The sequence below is a fragment of the Neophocaena asiaeorientalis genome, unplaced genomic scaffold (assembly GCF_003031525.2).
Source record: "Neophocaena asiaeorientalis asiaeorientalis breed wild unplaced genomic scaffold, Neophocaena_asiaeorientalis_V1.1 scaffold229, whole genome shotgun sequence".
Classification (NCBI taxonomy): domain Eukaryota; kingdom Metazoa; phylum Chordata; class Mammalia; order Artiodactyla; family Phocoenidae; genus Neophocaena; species Neophocaena asiaeorientalis.
The window spans coordinates 3,835,727-3,860,356 of record NW_020174096.1 but is presented as its reverse complement, the minus strand read 5'-3'; the positions used below and the strand labels follow the sequence as shown (position 1 = coordinate 3,860,356).

Here is a 24,630-nt window from a genome sequence, read left to right as displayed (position 1 = left end):
TTTTCTTTTTGTTTTTTTTTTTTGCGGTACGCGGGCCTCTCACTGTTGTGGCCTCTCCTTTTGCGGAGCACAGGCTCCAGACGCACAGGCTCAGCGGCCATGGCTCACGGGCCCAGCCGCTCCGCGGTGTGTGGGATCTTCCCAGACCGGGGCACGAACCCGTGCTCCCTAGCATCGGCAGGCAGACTCTCAACCACTGCGCCACCAGGGAAGCCCTGTCCGGGACACTCTTAACTAAAAACACAGAAACGTGATTATTTAGGACAACTATTCTGAGTTGCCCAAATATTTCCATATTGGGATTTGGGGGGATGTTATAAAAGATAAAACACAGTGTCAGAAAAGGATTTTTTAAATATTGAGCGAAAAAGAAAAATACTTACCACCCAGATGACATTGGATGTTTTAAATCTACTGATCTGTATCTGAAAAACCATTTTCAATTCCTGATGATAAGCGAGGCTGTGGACAGTCCATTGTAAATGCAAACACTGACACGTAGAATTGACAGAAACTTTCAGCGATTCAGGAGTTAATGGTAAAGGCTCAGATAAGACTGAAAGGCCAAAACAAGATATGAAATAACATTTAATAGGAGTATGATTGAATAGTCACAGATAATTAAACTGTTCAATATCACCATTGTTTAGCTGTGGAAATTATTGCTCACATATACATTCTAGAATTAGACACTTTGAAAACCTGGAGGGAATTCAGAAATCACTCAGCAGATAAAGAATTTAAGACCTAGATGAATGAAATGACTTGCTCAATGATACACAGCAAATTAATAAATTGATAAACAGTTTCACAAGACAAAAGGATACTCTATTGAACAATCTAAATGGTTCAGAAATTTGTAATAAGGCTGAATAAAGAAAGAGGACATTTTGCTATAAATTTCATTTCAAGAGGACTTTTTGCTATAAATAAAGAAAGAGGACATTTTGCTATAAATTTGCTATAAGAGAACATCTAAAATGAAAGTTTTCTTTTTGGAAGTCAGTATTTCATAGTTTATTAAGTAGCTATAAAGTGACAGCAAGTTCCATCTCTAGATATTATTGCTTAAATCTCAATGCACTGAACTTAAAACACCTCTGGCAAGAATTCACTGGACTCTTCGGATGAGACTAGGCACTTAGTGTGAAATAAAATAATTGTGACAAGGTTTCTAGCTCAAGGAAGGAACCTAGCTGGAGAGACACAACAGACTCGTAAGAAGTAATGAGTCATTGCAAGTTTAGAATATTTAGTGGTGTGATAGAGTCTGTCAAAGAGCAGAGATTCAAACACAAAACAGACTTGCTGAGGTCAGTGAGCTAGGAAACAGCCCAGAGAGAGGATGGGGCCTGATGGAGTGAGTGAGATCACTGCTAATTCTTGGAGAAGAACAAAGCACCACTTTTTACATAAGCAGAGGAAATGCTGTACAGATTCAAAAGGAATTGTGTATTGCCGAATCAACTGGTTTCACTCCCTTCTGAGGGAGTCTAAAGTAAACTGGGAATGGTGCAAAGGTACTGAAAAGATTAAGACTGTAGAGAAAAAAAAAACTGATAATTGATGGTCCATGGTGGAGCAGATTTCATCTTTTCAGCATTCATTTTTCTAGTTCTTTGGGGGTTTCCCCTAGTGATCTGAGACCCTCTGGCACCTAGTTTAAAAGGCAAGAGAGTATGTTCTTTTGAGAATAAAAATGGAAAGAATCTCTAATACTGGAAAAAAATGTTCCAAAACTGCCATTCTACATGTGCTATTTTTCTCACAGAGAGGTAAAAATAACAGCAACAAGATTGAACACGTACTATTTACCAGGCACACTGCTAGGTGCTTTACATACGTTGTCTCGTGTAATGCCCACTGTAAAACTCAGACAGTAATTTTTTATAGATGGGGAAACTAAAATTCAGTAAGCTTAAATGATTTACACAAAGCTATATGGGATTTAAGTATAGATCTCTCTAATACCAAAACCTTGCTCCCCTTTACTGCACTGCCCGCCAACTGTTAAGGCAGGCGCATCCTGCCCAATCAAAGGTCACATGGAATGGGATGTTGAGAAGTACGCTGCATGGCTCCCACCATGTCCTGCCAAACTCAGGATACAAATGAAAAGGACGGGGCTCTGGACCCAGCCAGATAAGCTGAGAAGCATTCCTGGTAGATATAAGCATGAAGTTTTTCATGTGAATGGTCCACATGGTAGACAGGTTCGTGATCCAAGTAAAGCATTAGCCTCAGAATTTATTTTTAAAAATCTCAGAAAATTCATTCTATGGAAGTTAGGTTAACAAGAGTGTCCATAAAATCCAAGTTATTAGCCATCAATGACTATCTTCCCAAAAAGATACCCATCCTTTGTAATATTTTGTAAATGCGGTGCTGGGGACGGCTAGAGTACCAGTTAAAATCTCAGTATGGACTCCCATGACCTTGGATTTGGCAGTGGGTCCTTAGATATGACATGAAAGCATGAGCCAAAAAAGAAAAAAATAGATCAATTGAATTCCATCAAAATTAAAAACTTTTGTGCATCAAAGGACCTTGTCAAGAAAGAGAAAAAAAACTAAGAATGGGAGAAAATATTTGCAAATCACTTATCTAGCATCCAGAATATATAAAGAACTCTTACAACTCAACGACTAAAAGACAAACAAGTCAGTTTAAAAAATGGGCAAATGACTTGAATGGGCATTTCTCCAAAGAAGATGTACAAATGATGAAAAAGCACATGAAAAGATGCTCAACATCATTAGTCATTAAGGAAATGCAAATCAAAACCATAATGAGATACTATCTTACACTCACAGGATGGCTATAATTTTAAAAATGGAAATAAGCATTGTGAGGATATTGAGAAATTAGAACCTTTGTACATTGCTGGTGGGGACGTAAAATGGCTTTAGCACGGTAGAAAACATTTTGGAAGTTCCTCAAAGAGTTAAAATCACCATATGACCCAACAATTCCATTCCTAGGTATATATCCCAAAGAATTGAAAGTAGAGACTCAAATACTCGTACACAAATGTTTGTAGCAGCACTATTCACAATAGCCAAACGGTGGCAACAACCCAAATGTCCATCAGCAGATGACTGGATGAACAAAATGTGGTATATCCATTCGATGGAATAAGGAATGATGCTACAAATTAGGCAAACCTTGAAAACATTACACTAAGTGAAAGAAGCCAGATATAAAAGGTCTCATATACATAGTATGTTTCAATTCATATGAAATATTCAGAATAGATAAATCCATAGAGAGATAAAGCAGATTGGTGGTTGCCAGGGGCTGAGGGAGGGAGGAATAGGGGATAATTTCTTAATGATTACAGGCTTTCCTTTGGGGATAATAAAAACGTTTGGGGATAATAAAAACGTTTTGGAACTATATAGGGGTGGTAATTGCAAAACATATTCAATGTATTAAATGTCACTGATTTGTCCACTTTAACCATAAACTGATTAATTTTGTTACATGAATTTCACCTCAATAAAAATTATTTTTAAAATATACATGATCATGATAAAAATGTTCAAATAATACAGAAATTGAATCCCCAGCATCCTACCAACTCCACTCTCACTCCATTGCCAAGTTCAAATCATGTATGTTTTGCTTGATTTTTTTCCATACACTTAAAAAAATCATATTGAACTATGCACTCCATTTTATATTTTTTAAAGTACTTACACTATTTTTAAAAAGCTATAAAGAGAAGTAAAACTAAAATGTTAACAGTTATTTCTGGATGGTGAGGTTGAGTGATTTTAACTTTCTTTTTTTTTTTTATTTTTTCTTATTTTTTTTTAATTTTTTTTTAACTTTCTTTTTTATGCTTTTCTGTACTTTGCGAATGTTCTTTAGATTGGTAATTCTATTTTTAGTTTTTTAAGGAAGCTCCATACTGTTCTCCATAGTGGCTGTATCAATTTACATTCCCACCAACAGTGCAGGAGGGTCCCCTTTTCTCCACACCCTCTCCAGCATTTATTGTTTGTAGACTTTTTGATGATGGCCATTCTGACCTGTGTGAAGTGATACCTCATTGTAGTTTTGATTTGCATTTCTCTGATAATTAGTGATGTTGAGCATCCTTTTGTGAGTTTGATGGCAATCTGTATATCTTCTTTGGGGAAATGTTTATTTAGATCTTCTGCCCATTTTTGGATTGGGTTGTTTGTTTGTTTTTTATATTGAGTTTAATATGCTAGATTTTAAAAGAAATATTAAGATACCTGGTTCACTTCACTACAATGACACTGCAGAATGCATAATTTAGTCTTCTAAATTTACACCAAAAGGCTGAGCCCCAGTTATCTTTCCAGTTTTATTCCCCACTGAAAGTTAATAAATTGGCATTCTGATTTTTAACGAGTTTGGGCAGAGTGAATCATGTATCAGGCCCTATTCACTCAAAGGTAAATGAAGTAAGTTGGAATTCCTGAATGCTCAAAGCCCAAACATGGTGGTCATATTCTATTGCTATTTGGCTAGAGGTTTTATCTCCTCTGTGAATAAAATGTCTCAATTCTCTAGTTAGAGGCAACAGCTGTTATTCATTCTCTCCCTAAATCTGTGTCTTCCAAGCCTAATACAGTGAACTAGCGGGAGATGGGGAGAGATGAAAGGGCAGATCCCTTATGGAATGGGGGAAGTTGTTTCAGTAGCCGTGGAGCCATCAGCACCAGGGAAGCAGGGTGTATGCAAAGTCACCCCACCTTCCTAGCCCTCATTTCATCTTGCCTGTATGGTCGTTCGTTGCTGTCAGTCTCACTCTAGATTCAAAGTTCCTGGAGGACAGAGGCGGAGGCTTATGTACCTTTGAACAAACTCTTGTCCCCAGAACTTGGCACGACGTCTTACCCACAGCAGATGCGGATCTCAAATCACAGACCCAGCATCACCACGATATCAAGTGCCTGCCTGACAAGCAGCCCCTCACTAATAATTTGTCCTTCCTGGCACTCTCTTCTCCCCAGGGCTGCTTTTCCCACCCAGCGTGTGAGCCCTGATCTCAGCGTGCTGTCATAGCCTGTTCTGTGTTTGTCTCTCCACAGACTGTGAGCTGAACATGGGTGGGACTGAGTCTTACTCAGCACACTGGAACCAAGACCGTAACGTACCTCTCACGGTATAGACACTCCATGGCTGGTTGCTGAATGAGTGAGTCACCTACAAGTATCAACTTTACTTCTGGAAGCTCTAGAAGGCTGCCATATGACGCTTTAGACAAAAGGAGAATTCTTTATATTGACATATGCTCTTGGTGAGTGTTGAGTGACTCAGGTACTCCAGAGACAGCAGTCAGAAATAACTGGGTGGAAAGCAATCTAGGACATCCTTGGGAAATAGCAGGAAATGCCAAGGGAAAGTCAGAGAGATAAAGGAAATTGAGATGAGTAAATTGAAACTAAGAAAAGGGGAATGACTTTCCCAAGGCCACACAACCCAACCAGAACCCAAGGCTCTTGGCCCAACTCTTTAATTTATAACGCTGTACCGGCGTGTGGCCAAAAAGGGCAGGCTTGGAATCAGACAGACCTAGATCTAGTCACGGACTGTCCTCCTATTTTCCCCAACCTGTTTCTCTGTCTGGTCCCAACAACACTACTTAAGGAAATAAACCGTGGCCCATTCGTAAAATGGGATACCATGCAGCCATTAAATATAATGTTATTTCTAGAAAAACTTTTAACATCAAAGGTAAAAACTCTCATCATATATTGTATTAATTATTTTGATAAGTATATACGAAAGTAAACTTATTAAAGTATATATACTCCACTTGTTTAATAATTTACCTGTATACACTTTAATAAGTATATATAGTATAACTTCCTAGTATATATATTTATATTACATATAATATATATACTTTATACTATATATACTGTAATAACTATATATACTTTACACTAGTTATACTTCAATAAGTATACTTTATATATAAACTTTATACTATATACACTTATTAAAGTATGTATAGTATAAATACTCCCAGTGTACATATAGTATAATTTTACCTCTATAAAAAAAACCCTACACATTTATATCTCTTTCTCTGTCTGTGCATACATACGCACAAGAGACTGGAAGAAAATACATCCAAATGCTAGTCATGATCTCTGGCTGATGGAGAGTGAGCCCAGGGCCAACAGGAAGTGAGCCTGGGCTCTGTCTCATTGGACAGGAGAAGCTAGGTTACCTGAAAGGGAGTCTCAGGCCTGAGCCTGGCTGAGTGATTGAGTGAGAAGCCCAGTGGTTTGAGTGGACATTTAGTAGGTACTGGGTCAGATGCAGCAGAAATCGAGACAAGAAATCCAAGCAGTTAAGGTGAGGACAAAGCAGGATCACTTCGCAAAGCGGGTATGCTTAGCTGAGAAAGCTGGAAGCAGAAACAAAGACTGGTGGAGAGAAAAACAGGTAAATGCAAGTCGGATCTAAATAAAGGAAGCTGAAAGGGTGAGCAACAGAGCTTGCCCTGAGAGCAGAGTCCCTTGTAAGTAGAAGGCTCACAGTGAACACTTGTCAGCTCAGATATGGAGACTTCACTAGGGAAGTGAGCTGGGCCAAAAGCTTAGGGTTAAACACCTGGGTTAAACACCTGGATTCTCTGGAGAGCCTGGAGTTGGGGCCCTGGGTCTGTCTGGGAATCAGGAGCTCTAACTGAGCCTAGACATTCTTATGGTACAGACCACCCACTCAGCCCCAGTGTGTCATGCTTAGATTTTAGCAAGTAAGATCGATAGAGTGAGGGGTATCGATACTACAAAAGAGGAGTCCTCCTAATTTCCACCTTTCAGCTCCAGATTATGGAAGAAACCAACAATCAAACTGTGATTTTTAAGAACCCATAAAAGTAGCACCTTCTCATGTGCCCTGAACCTAATAAAAAACTAAACCCAGGCCTCAAGAATATCAGACGGAGAATTGAGCTCTTATCAGAACAAAATCTTCCTTTTATTTCCAAATAGCTTATCACAGAGTTTCAAGGGAAATGGATAACTTCTATGGATATTTCTTGCAAACATCATTTTCATGAATCCATGGACAGGAATTGTGTGAGTAATTACTAAGAGCATATGCCTGTACCCTCTGTTACAAAGGGAGTATACAGCAAAGAATAAATGCAGAAAGAGGAAAAGGTAAAGCTTTATAAAATACAGGTAAAAGCAACACAAACTTTATAAACCCGTAGAAACTCTCTCAAGTTTGAATCTGTCTTCAAACTGGCTCAAAGTGATAAAATATGTATAAACATTTTAATGGTGTTGAATTCTTACTGACTTTATTTACAAAGTTGATTTATGGCCAAATACCTTCGCTGTGGGAGGAGCTAAGAGACAAATACTATTTCTTTACCCATAAACAGCATTTCAGCACTTAGCATATTATCTTGCAGGTAACAGCCTCTCAAAGAACGCAGTTGTAGCACAGCCCAACTTGCTCTAACCTTGCAGCTGACACTGGACACATAACCCATCTCTACCCAGCAAGTTTAGAAGGAACTCCTCTGGCAATGGCCATGGACCATATATTGATCATGACATTCTCTGGGATTAGATTCACTGACAAGTTACCACTGACCAGGAAATCAAGGCTAAGGTATAGCTTACTCCATTGAGCAGGAAATCAAGGTTAAGGTATAGCTTACTAAAATGAGCCATCAAGATCAGGAAGCTCATGACTAAGGTAATCACTGCTACTTACCAATTCCAAGTAATTTTCAAAGAAAAATGACCTGTTGATTTTTCTCCAAAGTACCTGTCACCTTGTTTTTTTTCCCCTAGGTGATTTTTTTTTTTTTTTACTGTTCTTTCCACTTCTTACCTTCACTTTCATAAGTTCTCAAGGACAGCAATGCCAAGAGGAATGTTGTCTGAAAAACTGCAAAGACAGCCATAGGTTCTGGTTTTCTGAAAAAGATAAATTGCAAAGAAGGGAAATTTTATTTAATTTTAGCTCTGAGCAAGTTTCTTTGAACCAACTGTGGAAGACGATGGCATTAAGGTTCCCGTTCTTCTCTCCCCCTTATGTCCATACCCCCGTCACTGTGAATTTGGAGTCCCCCCTCGCCCCACAATGAGGCAATCTCCCTGCTCCATCTGACTTGCTTTGGCCCGTAAATGAGGCAGAAGTGATGGTAGGCCAGCTTGGAGCCTAGGCTTCAAGAGACTTTATGTATTTCTGCTTGCTCTTTTGTGTTTCCACCTTTGGCACGAAAAGAGCATTTCTGGGCTATTCTATTAGACCCAGGAGGAGGACAAGAAACCTGAGGCAGAGCTGAGCCCTTGAGTTGCTCCAGCAGGGGCCAGCCTCGGTCAGCCAGCAGCCGGCCACGCCCCAGCCCAGAGCAGCTGTTCCCAGATGTGCCACTGAGTCTGTGTGGCAATAGATAACGATCCACCAATCTCTTCAAACCAAGCAAAGGTTGGTGAAGAAAGATAAAGCAGAGAAACAAAAGTTAAATATTAAAAAAACGGTCACAGAAGAGCTACATTTGAATGAATTCCTCATGGGGGAGTCATCTCCACCCTGCCCTGTCTCCCTCCTTAAAATGTCACCTGAGAGAAATGAGCACTTGGCACCGACGAAGACAGGCAGAGTTTCATTGTTCAAGATAATTTCCGGTTTTCCTTGTCTTAGAATAGGGTTGTGAACTACAGGTCAAAGAGCTTCACTGACTCATCAGGTCCTCAGACCATTGGACAATCCGAGGGCACACAGAATAAGCCTGGATGGCCTCAAGGAGGCTAAAATGTTCATTTCATAAGAAACGTTTAGTCAGGGGAAGTACTGAATTTCACTTTTCTACTTCAAACTCTGACTTATCATGGAGAGAAGCAAAGAAAAATTCAAAGTCATCTTTTGCCCCCATCTAGTCCCCTTGGGCTTCATCAAAAGCTCAAAATTCCATGAACCAGATCATTCATTTTCACTGCCCACACCCTCCATTTATTTCCTTTAAATGGCATTCTACAAGAAATGGGGACGACAGTGAAGACAGGAAGAGGGTAAACCAAACCATTCAATTACTTTGGGGTGGTCAAACCTGCTTACGTGGGAGCACAAGTCTTCAAGTGACAGCTTTACTTCCTGATTCTTTAAGCACTGCTTTCTGCTACTTCAATTTTTGGCAACAGGTCATCCATACTGCACTGAAGTCTCTACTGGCAACTTCAGATAGGTTCCTATTACAACTGCATATCAAAGCTGGGGGAAAACTGACTCAAGAGAAAAGATCTTCTGCTGAGAACCAAAGGGGAGGCAAAGGAAAATGGCACAGTGAATTGTCTGACACTCACTGTTCATTCAAATATCCATCCAATCCTGGTCTACGGCACAGGGTCCCATCCTCCTGGCACTTACGTCACCCAAGGAACACAGGAGCCACCACCATGAGAAGAGCTCATCCCTGCAATTCAAAAGCAGGTGATTCCAGGAAATCCAAAAAAGAGGGGACATATGTGTACATATGGCTGATTCACTTCGCTGTATAGTAGAAACTAACACAACATTGTAAAACAACTATACCCCAATTAAAAAAAAAAAAAAAGCAGGTGATTCCGGGGGTGAGATGGACGCTGCCTCGTGTCCTCTGCACGAAAGGGCTATTTAAGATGTTTGTAAAAAGGTGGAGTTTTAGTAAATCAAATATTTTACATGTCACAAAAATTAAACAAGTCATGGGGCAGAGAAACTTAAAACTAGAAGTTAGAGGCCACCTACCAATTAAAGATAACCAGAAACTAAAGAATACAAGTTGTCATATAACAAAACTGAAGGACAAGAGTATTTACAAGGGATGTACTTCTAAGGTCTGACCATCTCACACATGGCAGGTTGTGAAGCTGAGGACCTTCATTCCAGCAGCCACTTAGATTTCCTGGTTTTCCTTTCATCAGTTCTGATGGGCATGGTTTTACACATGCTGGACAGGTGGTAGCCATGACCCAGTGGTCACTGCCTGCACAGAACAAAGTGCTTATTTCCAGTGTTGTGACCGGGCAGCCACCATCCCGATACTTCAGGCTCCAGACCACCTCAGGACCTTTTGCAGAAGGACTACGAGTCCTAGCCTTGTCTGAAATCCTAAAATCAAAACAGTTCATCAAAACCTGCAGAACAAGAGTCAGCAGATGGGAGAACCTCTCAGAGACCCCTGTGGAACCCACTTTGGGAAATGCCCTATGAACAGATTTCCTGTAGGCACAGAGCCTGATGCTGCTGGAAAAACACAGACACCAAGGGCTCTGGGCCAGCTTCTTCCGAGCCCCAGGTGACTGCTGCACAGCCTACGTGGTTCCCCTCCACGCCTCCTACGTCAATCCTCCTCGAGTTATCGGACTCTGAGTGCATCAGCTATTTCCCTGTGAGACCCCCAGTAACAGAGTGAAAAGCCTGCAGGTGAGGGAGTGACCTGTGCAGAGATGCCGAGGTGGCAGAGCGCTGGGCATATAGTCAAGGAACAACACGGAGCCGGGTGTTGGCACGGGCGAGGAGGTGAGCGACCGGGGCAATCACAGGGCATGCGGTGAGGCAGAGCAGACAGGGAAAACGCTTTAGAGACGTTGGCTTCTACTCTGAGATGGGAGCCACTGGGTAGTTTTAAACAAAGGAGTAACACGGTCTACCTTATATTGTACAGGAAGGACCCTGTATTGAAGACATTGAAGGGGGCAAGAGTAGCATGAGGGAGTGCAGGTGGAGGTCACGGCCATAGTCCAGGGGAGACTGATGCTGGCTTAGACCCGGCGGGGGGCATGGCAGTGGCCATGGGAACGGTGATGAAATGGGAGAAATTTTAAAGATAGAGCTGGCAGGGTGTGCGGGGTGGTGATAAAGTGAGACATCGTGGATGGCTCCAAGAATTTTGGCCTGAGTCCCTGGGAAAATGGAATCACCATTCATGGAGAAGCAGAAGAATGATTTAGTGGGCTGTATCAAGGACCCAACCTGTGACATCTCAATTTGAAATGCTCACTTGATATCCAAGTGGAGGTGTCAAGTAGCTAGCTGGATACATCATGTGGAAGGGCCATGGGAGGGGTCGTGGCTGGGGGTATAAATCCAGGCATGCCTGGTGCATACAAATAGTATTTAAAGCCATAGGACTGAAAGATCTCCAAGAGGGTGTACAGACAGAAAAGAGAAAGAGGTCCGAGCACATAGCCCTGGGGTACTCTACACCCTACAGTTCTCCCCATTATGCAGATCAAAATGAAAATCCAAGATTAGGCCAGGCTTTCCCCCATCACCTCAAGGATGAGGGCTGGTGAGTCCCTCAGCACCAGGCGGCTGCTTGGCAAGTTCCCCTACAGATGCTCAGGGTGCACCAAGCAGGGTTTGGTTTTTCCTCTGAAGCTCAGCTTCTGACCCGAGAGAGGCTACCCAGCTCTCCCATTCATTCAACAGGCTTTCTCTCTCCACGACCATGAGCAAGGAGCATTGCCACGTCCACTTTCCAGTAAGAAAAGAAAGTCTGGGAAGTACGAAGTGGCAGAATTCAGAAAGGAAAAATACTTTCCTGCCCCATCTGCATGACATTGTCCTTTCCCAAATCTGTTCTCTTTTTTAAAAAAATTTCCCCAGTGTTTTAAAATTGAGGTATAGTTGAGGGAATTCCCTGGCGGTCCAGTGGTTAGGACTCAGCACTCTCACTGCCGGGGCCCAGGTTCAATCCCTGGTCGGCAAACTAAGATTCCCACAAAGGTGCACAGTGCAGCCAAAGAGAAAAAAAGAAAAGAAGTACAGTTGATTTACAATATTGTGTTAGTTTCAGGCATACAGTAAGTTTATGTGTGCGTGTGCGTGTGTGTGTGTGTGTGTACAGAGAGAGATTATTTTCCATTATAGGTTATTACAAGATATTGAATATAGGTCACTATGCTACACAGTAATTCCTTGTTGCTTATCTATTTTATATATAGTAGTTTGTATCTGTTATTAGGATTATGGGATTAACAAATCCAGACAAAATCTGTTCTTGATTTTTATTTTTCAGATCTCCATTTTTCCTACCCAGACTATGAGCTGCTTGAGGACAGGTCTACATCTTATTCCCCACGTCTGTCACAGTACCAGAACGCAGTTGCTACCCAGTCAATAGCCAGTAAACGAACAAAAACTTGTACCAATTTTCTTGCATTCTCTCTTCCTTGCTTTCAATTTTATTTATTTATTTATTTATTTATTTTGGCAGTACGCGGGCCTCTCACTGTTGTGGCCTCTCCCGTTGCGGAGCACAGGCTCCAGACGCACAGGCTCAGCGGCCATGGCTCACGGGCCCAGCCGCTCTGCGGCATGTGGGATCTTCCCGGACCGGGGCACGAACCCGTGTCCCCCGCATCGGCAGGCGGACTCTCAACCACTGCGCTACCAGGGAAGCCCTCAATTTTATTTTAATTAAAATAGATTCTTTTTCAGGCCCTTCTACATTTTCTGTTGCCAAATGTTGCCGAATTCATAGTCTTTCATTGACATTCCTTCTCTGGAGGAAAAAGGGAGGAAAGAAAAGAAAAATTACCCACTCCTTTCGTAGAACCTCTCATTCAAATCTTGTCTCTTTGCAAAAAGAAGATGCCTTTGAATACCCCTCATGTGTAATACTAGAGGGATATTCAAATATCTACTACATGTGTAATAAAAACTACATGTGCAATGAAAACACAGCTTTTGAAAAACCTGCCCCTCTTCACCAGCACTTCTTGTCCTGTCATTACTGAAATATTTATTCCTGAGAAGTTTCCCCACCTCAAATAATCCCCATGGGAAGCAGCTTAACCGATCACTTGCTTCTCAAGAACATGGGTGTGTTTCCAAACTCTTCAAAATTGGCTGGGTGCCCCAGTGATGTCATATGCAAATACTATTTTAAAGAAGAAGCTGTTCAAGTAGGACACGGGATCCGTGTGTGTACCTTGTGAAAGAGTTCTATGTGGCAGTACAAAGAGTTGCATGCCACTTCATGGAGGATGCCCACATCTTCCAGGTTCTGTTCTTTTTTTTTTTTTAAGAGCCCTGCCATTTGTCTTTCGGAGCCCCTTTGAAAGGGCCTCCACCGTTACAGCATAGGATTGATAACCCACAAGGTTTCACCCCAATTCCACCACCCCTTCCTCCTTAAGTATCCATCACTCGGAGGCACGCACAGGGTTCAAGCACTTCTTCCCCGCCCTCTAAACCTACCCATTAAGTGTTTCTACTAGTTTTGTAAGGTCAATCCTGATTTCTGAGACTGAATTGACTCACAGCTCATCTTCTTTTTTTAAGCAATGTTTAGTTAACGATTCTTGCAATCTGTGATTCCAGATAGGAGTAAAGTTGAGTCTCTAAGTTGTATGTGAAGTCAAAGAAAGAACTGGAAAACCTGGATCCAAGGAATATTCTGAACCCAAAGAATATGTAGGCATTTAGTAAATGCTAAAGGTGATACTTCATTTGAGAAAAGATACATTATTCACCCAAATGGTACTGGAACAATGTACCAACCCAGACATGTATGGGAAAAGGAAGCTGTAACAGTTATGTACAGCTGCTCTGACATAAGACTACTTAGGGTCTAATCCCCCCCTGGCACTTAATAACTATAGGACTATAGACAAGTTACTTAAACCATCTAGGCTTCGATTTTCTTTTCTGTAAAATGAGAATAAATAATCTACCTCATAGGATTGCCATGAGGATCACATAAGATTATGAGAATATACACACAGTAAATCCAATTAATGTTAATTTGATCATTATTGCTACTGCTTCATTTCCTTCAACAAAATTAAATCCAGATGAACAAAGATGTAAATGCAAGACCATTAGCTTTACTAGAATAAACAGAGAACTCATAAAACTCAACATCAAAAAAACAAACAACCCAATTAAAAAATGGTCAGAGGGCCTGAATAGACATTTTTCCAAAGAAGAAATATGGATGGCCAACAGGCACATGAAAAGATGCTCAACATCACTAATTATCGGGGAAATGCAAACCAAAACCACAGTGAGTTACCACCTCACACCTGTCAGAATGGCTACCATCAAAATACAACAAATAGCAAATGCAGACAAGGATGTGGAGAAAAGGGAACCTCCTGCATTGTTGATGGGAATGTAAACTGGTGCAGCCACTATGGAGAACACTTTGGAGGTTCCTCAAAAAATTAAAAATAGAACTCCATATGATCCAGTAATTCCACTTCTGGGTATTTATCTGAAGCAAATGAAAACACTAATTTTAAAAGATGTATGCACCCCTATGTTCATTGCAGCATTATTTACAATAGTCAAGATATGGAAGCAACCCATGTGCCCATCAAAAGATAAATGGGGGCTTCCCTGGTGGCGCAGTGGTTGAGAGTCCGTCTGCCGATGCAGGGGACACAGGTTCGTGCCCCGGTCCGGGAAGATCCCACATGCCGGGGAGCGGCTGGGCCCATGAGCCATGGCTGCTAAGCCTGCGCGTCCGGAGCCTGTGCTCCGCAACGGGAGAGGCCACAACAGTGAGAGGCCCACATACAGCCAAAAAAAAGAGGAATTGATGACCTCTGAAAGTCAGGAAAGTTGTCCCAGAGGAAGTGACATTGAAATTGGAATTTTCACGAATTTTAGCAGTTCAACAGATAGACAAGCATCAGGCAGGACATTTACAGGGAGTGGGAATGGCTGGGGAATTGGACATTGCTTGGTGGGTTTCAAAAAGTTGAAATTCATTGTGTGTGGAAGCTGTAAAAGAGAGAATGGACAGGAGAAGTGCTTGGGAGTTAGAAAGGAACTGGGCTGTGATTAAGCTTTTTATGCCATGCCGAGGAATTGGTACTTCATATTCTAAGGCATGGAAGGTTATGAAACATTTTTAGATGAGAAAGAGCATGATTTGATTTGCATTTCTGAAAGAGTATACTAGGATATACCAATAGAATTATTGACAGTGACCTTTTGCATAAGGAATGAAAATCAATAAAAAAAAAAAAAAATATATATATATATATATATACACACACACATATATATCAGTGAGAGACTACATATGCAAAGTGTGGGATAAAAATCTGCATTTAACAAGATCCCCAGGTGATGCAGATACACACTGAAGTTTGAGAAGCACTACTATATTCAATATTTATTACATATTTTTGTCTCCTAGGACACTATGGATATATGAAGGAGAAGCTTTAGCAGTTCTTGCTCTGACAAGGCACACTGCAGTGCCCACAGCAGGATAGGAAGGGAAATGTGAAAATGATCCCAGCTAGCACGTGCTGGGTGCTAACCCTCTGCTAGGTGCTTTGCTAAGTGATTTACATGCATTCATTAATAGAATCCTTATAACAGCCCCCTGAAAGGAGATTCAATTATTATCCCCATACAAAGATAGGGAAATTAAGGCTAAGAAAGGCTAAAAGTAACTTGTCCAGGTTGACACAGTCAATTCAGAGCTTGAGCCATGTGAGTCACTCGCCAGTCACATCACGCAGCTTCCTGCATGTGTGAAGGGCATACGACAATCGACATTAAGGCATAAAAAAATTACTGATAATTAGAAAGCCAAGAAAATCTTAAGAAAAATTCCAATAGGATTTTATTAAACTTGACAAGTTATTTGTAAAGTTTATACAAAATGAAAATGTATGAGAATCATTTTCAAAAAAAGTTCTGAGGGAAAAAACCACAAATATATACTCCTAGATATAAAAATATACCATCAAGCTGTATCATTTAACACAGGTGATATTGGCAGAAGAAGAGACAAAAATAGATCAGTGAAATAGGGTAGAATCCTGAAACAGGGCCTTATATAAATAGGAATTTATTTTACTGTAAAAATAGAATTTCAAATGAGTTAGAAAAAAGTTGTATGATTATATAAACAGTATTGGATCAACTGCTTAAAACTTAAGAAAAAAGTTAAGTTACATTTTACCTTTCACCTTATACAAAAATCTGAAAATTTGCAGAGCTAAATGTAAAACCTAAATAATAAAAGTATTAGAAAAAAACTTAAAAATAATTTTTAGGTGAAAAAGACCTTTCTAAGCTAGACAAAGCACAGAAAGCATGAGATTGCAGAGTTGATTACACAAACATTTAAAACTTCTGTGCAGCAAAAGATAGTTAAAAATAAAAGCATTGGGCTTCCCTGGTGGCACAGTGGTTGAGAATCCACCTGCCAATGCAGGGGACACGGGTTCGATCACTGGTCTGGGAGGATCCCACACGCCGCGGAGCAACTAAGCCCGTGTGCCACAACTACTGAGCCTGCGCGCTACAGCCCGTGAGCCACAACTACTGAGCCCACGTGCCACAACTACTAAGCCCGTGTGCCACAACTACTGAAGCCTGCACGCCTAGAGCCCGTGCTCCGCAATGAGAGAAGCCACTGCAGTGAGAAGCCCACACACCGCAACGAAGACCCAACGCAGCCACAAATAAAACATAAATAAATACATTTATTTTGAAAATAAATAAATAAAAGCATTATAAATGGATAAGCAGAATGTGGTATACATAAACAATGGAATATTATTCAGCCTTAAAAGGGAAGGAAATTCTGATACATGCTACAGCATGGATGAGCCTTGAGGACATTTTGCTAAGTGAAATAAGCCAGTTACAAAAAGGCAAAGACTATATGATTCCCCCATTTATATGAGGTACCTGGAGTATTTGAATGCATAGAGACAGAAAGTAGAATGATGGCTGTCAGGGGTTGGGAAGAGAGGGGGAATGGGGAATTATTGTCTAATGGGTACAGTTTCAGTTTTGCAAGATGAAGAGTTCTGGAGATGGGCGGTGGGGATGGTTGCACAACAATGTGAATGTACTAAATGACACAGACCTGTGTACTTTAAGTGATTAAAATGGTACATTTTATATTATGTATTTTACCATAATCAAAAAAATTTGGAAAATGAGCACTACACTAGAAGCAATATTTGCATCATCTACAACAGACAAAAGATTAAGAAACTGAGTACCTGTAGAGCTTCTGCAGTAAACAGAAATAAGAGAAAGCAACTCAGCAGAAAAGTGAGCAAAGGATACGCACAGGTAATTGACAGGAGACACACATGATCCATAAATATTGTGTTTAGAAATATTAAATGGCAGCAATAATCAGCAAAATGCAAATTAAAATGCCTTATTGGGTTTCACTCATTTACCAGATTTGAAAATTTAAATTAAAAAAAAAAGAGATAACACCTGGTTTTAGGAAGGATGAGGGAAATAGAGTCTCATGGGCTGAGTTTAAATTAGTACCTGGGGTGGGTCAGTGGTGCAATTTGAAGGGTTTTATCTATCAAGTTGAAAAATGGATAAACACTTGGACCCACAAATCTCTCTCCTAGGATATTATACTCGGGCTTAAGCACAAAGATGAATGCACAATCTTCCCTGAAGCACTGTTGCTAATGCTGGATAATTTTAAACAACTCAAATGTCCATCAATAAGGGAAAGGATGAAAAAAATGTCTCTAAAATAATAAGAAACAAGAATAAGCATTATTACCTTAGAATAACACGTAGCCATTAGCAAAAGAGGTACATACGGAGATGTTAGAGCGCTAAGACTTGGGGGTGAAAAAATAAGCTGCACAATGATAGTAAGATCTCATTTACATATATTAAAACATAGTGTAGGTTTTCCCTGGTGGCACAGTGGTTGAGAATCTGCCTGCCAATGCAGGGGACACGGGTTCAAGCCCTGGTCCGGGAAGATCCCACATGCCACGGACTAGCTAAGCCTGTGCACCACAACTACTGAGCCTGAGCTCTAGAGCCCGGGAGCCACAACTACTGAGCCCTCCCACCACAACTACTGAAGCCCACGCGCCTAGAGCCTGCGCTCTGCAACAAAAGAAGCCACCGCAATGAGAAGCCCACGCACCACAACAAAAAGTAGCCCCCACTCGCCACAACTAGAGAAAGCCCGTGTGCAGAAACAAAGACCCAACAAAGCCAAAAATAAAGTAAAATAAAATAAACAAATAAATAGATAACTGTACAATTTTAAAAAAAGAAAAATATCTTTAAAAAAACATAGTGTATAGATACATATTATGCAATTGTATAGAAAAGAAGAAATCTTGGAATAGTAGGTACCAACCTGAACTTACCCTCTTCTGTGTGGGAGTAGGAGTGCATTTCATTTCATATAGTTCATATATATATTCACTTATTATTTGCATTATTTTTAAAACACAAAAATAAAATAGACAACCTTGTAAAGGCAAGGACACAGCTGCTGGAGAAGAAACTTGTGCTTTACAGAGCAAGGAAGCCTGCTTGGAGGGAGGGGTATTTCTCACAAAATCTTATTTGTCTTATATTTCCCCCTTCCATATATTTTTTTCAATCAAGGAGGACTTCCTCCCCCAGGGAAAAGAGAGCCAGGGCTCACTGTTCCTGTAAGTGAGCAAGATGACACTCAGTTTTCCTTCCACCCAAGCCAAAAATCCTCCCACAAGGAAAACACACACCTTCTTCTTGTCAAATCACAGCACCATGGATTCCTCTTTCAACACCCTGATAGTTTTCCTGATTTGGTTCCTTTTTCAGGACAAAGGGTTACAAGAAACAACAGAGACTCTGGAACACCTCCCTGCACCCCTGTAGATGTTTCTGCTCTTTCAGGTTAAAGAATGGGGTAGAAGGAAAAGACCCAGTGTGTAAGTGTTCTCCCCAGTGTGGCTCCAGCCCCCGTTGGACACCTAAGACCAGCCCTTTCCTCTCAAGGTGGCCTTTGATACAGAAGGTTTAGAGGTTTAGACACATTTGCTGAGACAACAGGAGACAGAACAGGTACCACAAGGAGGCAAGTTACAGCTGGGAATTAGCTCTGTCCAACAATCACGTTAGCTGGTGAGCTCCCTCCCACTGGAGGCATTCTAACAATACTGAACGCTATCTGGGAGATGCCAAACTTAGCATGCTCTGACGATTCTGAGTAGGCAGGTGAAGCTGGAGGCCAGCGCTCTGAAAAGCTTCAAGAATGATTCTAAGACACAGCTAAGTTTGGGAACCCCTGGCCACTATGACCCTTTGGGGCCCTTCAGCTTCAAGGGTCTCTGAGTGCATTTTAAAACAGCCAAGGAGAGAGACAAAGCAGGACAATAATGAAGCACCACGAGTGGGGTGGGGTGGGAAACACTCTAAAAAGGGTCCTAGAGTTTGAGGCACAACACAGTGGTTATAAGCAGATTCCAAAGCCAAATCCTGACTGTCACGCGCTAGCTGTGTGACCACAGACAAGTTACTTAACTTCTCTGGGTCTCAGTTTTCTCACTGATAAAATCAGAATGAGAAAACTGCTACCTACCTCACTGGTGACGCTTAAATCGTCTAACGTATGTACAGTACTTAGAATAGTGCCTGGTCCCATAGTAAGTGTGAACCATTATTATTTTGCAGAGGAGGAGACAGAGGCTGAGGCCATAAAGTTAACCTGACCCAAGTCCCAAAGTCAGTTTAGACTTGAGAATAAGACCCAGAGCTTCCCTCCTTCTAGCTCAAATGAAATACACTACGTTCAGTTCTATCATATCCTCTGCCTACATCGACCTCTCGAGCTGGAGAATAAGCTTGTTCAGTCTTCAGGCTTGTCAGTTACCAGGCGTCCCTGATCAGTGGCACGGCGCACTGTGCTTCCCACCATAGGACAGGCAGGCAGGACGGATGGATGCGTGAGCGGGCCAAGGACTGTCAAGAAAGGGCTCTCGGTGTCAGGGGCAAAGCCCCGCGCTTCGCGACGTCATTGCCACCGCGGCCAGCTCTACGGTCTTGGACAAGTTATTGAACCCCTCCGTGCTTTTTGCCTAGGAAAGGTTTGTCTATAAAAGGATGAGGGGTGGGTTAGTTACAAACGCAAGGCTCCCACCGCCCGGCCAGACACTTCGGCGCTCCTTGCATTCGCTTGGCGTCTACCCCAGACACCTCCCTGGGATTTCCCGCTCCACCTGCGCGCGAGCGCCTCCCGCTTCCAGGTGTAAACAGAGACCGGGTGGAGGGAGATCGCGGACTGCGAGAGGAATGACTGTCAGGTGGGGGTTAAGGGAGCGTGAGGGGAGGCTAGAGACAGCAGTTCACTCTGGAGTGTTGGGAGAGAGGCAAAAGTGGGTCAAACGGGAATTTTAACTCCCAGCTACCTGCGAAAGAGGCGGTGGGATGGCGAACGTAAAAGCAGGGTAAGAACCGTCGTGGTGTCCCCAGCAGCGTGCGCTCTGGGAAGAATTAGTATTCCAGTGTTACGCACCAGGCTGGCGCGCCACGGGTGAGGACCCCTCAGAGCACCGTCTCGGAGCAGAGCGAATCCCGAACCAAAGCAAACGCGGGGCCTCGGCGGCGCCAAGCAGGGGAGAAGACGGCTGAGCTCCGGGCCGCGTCCAGCCGGGAAGGGCCGGCAAAGGGGTCGGATTCTACCGGACGCCACCCAGGTCCGTCCGTAGGAAGAGCCACGGAGGGAGGCGGGGCGCGCGGAGGTGAGCGGTACGGGCGGTCGGGTGGGTACTCACGCCGCGGGCGGTAAGGCTCCGTGAGCCGGGCTGATTCGTCGGCTTGGCTGCCGCCGCGGTGCGAGGCGGGGGCGAGCGCGGGTGTGGACGTGCAGGGCCGGCCCCGCGCCCGGGCAATGAATCAGCTGCGGGGCGCGCGCCCAGGGGCGGGAGTTACGGGAAAGCCGCGGGGGAGGGCAGAGGGGCGAGGACTTTTGCAATTTCCCGTCTCGCTGCGCACTCTTGGCATTTCTGGGGCCCACAGGAATTCGCCTCCTTTGGGTCCCCGGGGGGAGCGGACGGGACCCTGCAGAGGTGCGGGCCCCCGGACGTGGGGACCGGGGGGAAAGGAAGTGGGAGAGGCCTGGAAGGGAAAAGTGGAAACCGAAAACTCGGCAGGCCGGGCATCGCGCCCCCGTGCCGCGCTGCGGACCCCGCCGGCCGGCCACCCCGCGGGCGCAGAGCGAAGCCAGTGGGATCCCGCGGGGCCACTTGTTATCCCAACCTACAGGCAGAACCCCTGGGCTCCCGGGCAGAAAGTCTTTGGGTAAAAGACAAGCGCCCCAGACAAACTTCTTACTGTGTTTCCGTTTGGCGTCAGAGCAATACAAATAAAAAGTAGTTCTAGGATCCTGCTTTGCGTTCCTCTCTAGAAACACCCTGTCACAGTCTCGCCTGCACAACTGTCCTGAAACCTTAGTTTCACAAAGAGCTGTGTGTGCTGCAGCATGGCTTACTTTTCCTCTTAATAATGCCGTCCAGACTTTGAAATACGTATTTCAAATACAGGGCCTTTGACATGCATATTTGCCCTCTCCTCGTAGTTATATGATGGACTCTGTAAAGGCTTATCGACTTTGGAGCTGGTATGGAAACCAACTGAATACGGTTGCTATGGTGGTAGCCTTGGACCCAGAGAGGAGAGTGGGGGGCTCAGGTGTCGGGAAGGGATGCCCCGCAGCTCCGGAGGCTTGTTCATGGGGCCTAGTTTTTGGTCAGCTAAGCCTGGTGGGATTCAGGTACTGCAAAGTACCACAGATGGCAGGGACTGGGGGAGCCATGAGTAATCAAGAAGGGTCGCCCATGAATCATATCTTAGAATCACTTATGGAATTGACTGGATGGCTCAAAATAATGTCAGAATCAGCCCAAATGTTACTTTTATGTTTGTCCTTTTTGCTCCTTTGTGTCATTTTTTGCTCTCCCAATGCCATCCCAGGGAAAGAATTCTTTTTAGGCCTAAATACACATAATATCTAATGGTGCCACAAAGACAGCATTACTGTGCTCCATATAGTGAATGTTTGATGATAATGCGGTTAAAGGTACTTTTGTCTAAATAAATGAATGGTCCTTTGCCACACCTCTCATTATTCCAAGAGTTTGTTTTTTTTTTAAACATCTTTATTGGAGTGTAATTGCTTTACAGTGGTGTGTTAGTTTCTGCTTTATAACAAAGTGAATCAGCTATACATATACATATATCCCCATATCTCTTCCCTCTTGCGTCTCCCTCCCTCCCACCCTCCCTATCCCACCCCTCTAGGTGGTCACAAAGCAGGGAGCTGATCCCCCTGTGCTTTGTGGCTGCTTCCCACTAGCTATTTTACATTTGGTTACCTGGTCTGACAGAGGTTCTGTAGCCACACAGATGGCTAAACTAATGGAGTCCAAGAGTTTTTTTTAAATGGAGTCCAAGAGTTTTTTTAGAGCCATTAGTTTAGCCATCTGCGTGGCTACCCAAGGGTTAGGAAGGGTTAGGAAGGCTTTCTGATTCTCTATTTCACTGAGTGAAAAAAAATGTTAATTTCTTCTTTACAGAAACAGTTCAGAGGGGTGTTTCTTATAGCAGATGAGATGCCAAATAAAACATATTGAGTGTGATGAATTTCTGCAAAGTAAGTCTTCACTTACTTTGGGCTCCTATAACAATTGAAAGAAACTGAGTTACAAAAAATCGGTGCTGTTGGTTCATGACCTCAGGGAATTCCCCTAGTGAAATTCTAAACTTGCCCCATTACACAAAGGTCAAGGAGAGGTAGACCCATTCAGATTGGTAGATGGCAGTGTTAATAGGCAGCTAATTTACATAGAAGGCTTGTCTCAGGCAGAAGGAAGATAAATACATCTCCTCTCCTGCCTGCCAGAATCTTAAAAGTTTACATAGAAGCCTTAATGGGGTTCAGTCCAGTGTACAGACCACATGATCTCAACAACACATTGCTCTCTCAAGGCTACATCCTTGAAAATGGCTCCTGGTACAGGAACAGTGGACAGAACATACATTCTAAGGACAGGGGAGGGGATAAAGAGGTTCTAATTGCCTGGGGTTGGAGGGTCAACCGGAGGTCACGTCCTCTCAATGACATCCTCAAACAGGTGCCCACAAACAATTCATTTATTTTGTGCACCGCTCCAATTTCTTGAACATATTCCTCTTTCTAGAGACTAGTTACTATAGCACCTGTAAATCTGTGATCATACCCTTAGGATGGTGTACTAGGCTGAATAGTGTCCTCTAAAAATTCATGTCCACCCAGAACTTCAGAATATGACCCTATTTGGAAATACTGTTTTTGCAGATTTAATCAAGGTAAGATGAGGTCAGACTGGATTAATCCAATGACTGCTATCCTTATAGGAAGAGGGAAATTTGGACACAGATACCCAGGAGGAATGCCATGTGACTACTGAGGCAGAGATTGGAGTTATTCTGCATCAAGCCAAGGAATGCCAAGGATGGCTGGCCACCAGCAGAGGCCAGAAGAAAGGCACAGAGAAGCATGGTTTTAAACACAGTTTCATATGTTGTCAAAACAAAGAACATTAAACAAGTCAGGGATAAATTCCTTCAAGGTTTCAAAAAGCCCATATCAGCACGTACGCAGGGAGTTAGTATGGTCCTTGGCATCTGGGGAGGGAGTCTTGTCATTGAAGGAGTACCAGCGTTAGCATCCCAGGAAGGAAGGCATTTAATCTTCATTTTTAACATGGACATTCTTTACTTCTGGTCAGTGCTCCCTTTTCTTTCATAATTAAAGCAGACATACAATGTATGTTTGATACACCACAAACAGGCTGTTTTAGTTAGCATAAAATTCAAGTTAACTCCTGCATAAGCCAGGGTGACTTCCTCGTACCTCAGTATGTGAAATTTTCCTTTATCATTTCCCTGTCCCCTTCTTGTTCTCCATGTGTCCCCTAGATGTTGGTGTGTCCCAGGGCTCCATCCACGGCACTCTCCTCTGAATCCGCACAGTCTCCCGAATGATCACGTCCATGGTCCTGATTTCCATTATCACTTGTGCTCTGATGACCCTTGAATCTTCCTCTCCACTGCAATTATTTCATCTGAACTCTAGACGAACTTATTTGTACTTCAAAATCAATATGTCCAGGTTCAAACGCTTCATGTTTCCCCCTTTGATTCTCTTGTATTAAGTGAATGGCCAAAACTTTAATTCAGGTACCAAATCAAAAAACCTGGGAATGACCCTTCATCCATCCTCCCTCATCTGCCATCTTCCACCAGAAAGTCTCATATATGTAACTATGACAGGGGAGGCATGAATGGAATGTAGCCCTACCCTATGAAACTTCTCAGGGGAAATATAGTTCTATGTTAGTAACATTATATAGATATAACTATGGATATAGATATAGGTATATAAAATCAGCTATGTAAATTGTGAGATATAATAATTATTCTATTTGTTCAACTGCTACAAATATCTGTAATTACATGTTTGGCAGTATTTGGTAACCGAACTGATAGAACTTGAGGGAATTGGGAGTTTTCTGAAGAAAGTGGCTTCATCAAGTAAGTACTAGATGATGATTTACAATTACCCTCATGGATAAGAATTCTCTATTTTGGGGGGCATGTTATCACATTTGACATAGTAAAGATTCACTTTTAGGTCTTAAAGCATGCTGCTGTGGTTATGATCGTATTGGTGATACTGGCATTATTTCTAAGAAAACTTAATGGAAATTAAAATGTTATTTGTAAATGTATTCTTGTATTGTGAAAAACTAAACAGGCCTTTTGAAAAGTTTCTAATCTAAAGTATATCATAAAGCTTGGTTAGTTAAGAGATAGCTATTATTTCCAAATATATATATATATATATATATA

General features: G+C 42.5%; 1 protein-coding gene across 6 annotated transcripts in view; it reads right to left on the bottom strand.

Annotated features, from left to right (window-relative positions):
- Window positions 1–20,583, bottom strand: part of OSMR (oncostatin M receptor) — a 53,896-nt gene extending 33,313 nt beyond the window's left edge. For 4 of the 6 annotated variants that reach the window (XM_024754672.1, XM_024754675.1, XM_024754677.1 and 1 more), the window contains exons 1-3: window positions 20,514–20,583; window positions 7,840–7,925; window positions 384–556 (exon numbers count right to left, since the gene is read on the bottom strand). In XM_024754672.1, coding sequence (XP_024610440.1) covers window positions 384–556; window positions 7,840–7,912 — 246 coding nt within the window. In that variant the 5' untranslated portion in view covers window positions 7,913–7,925; window positions 20,514–20,583. Of the gene's footprint in view, window positions 1–383; window positions 557–7,839; window positions 7,926–9,314; window positions 9,429–20,147; window positions 20,269–20,513 lie in introns of those variants that run through there. The other 2 variants (XM_024754673.1, XM_024754674.1) reach the window with 2 other exon arrangements.
- Window positions 20,584–24,630: the final 4,047 nt, after the last annotated feature.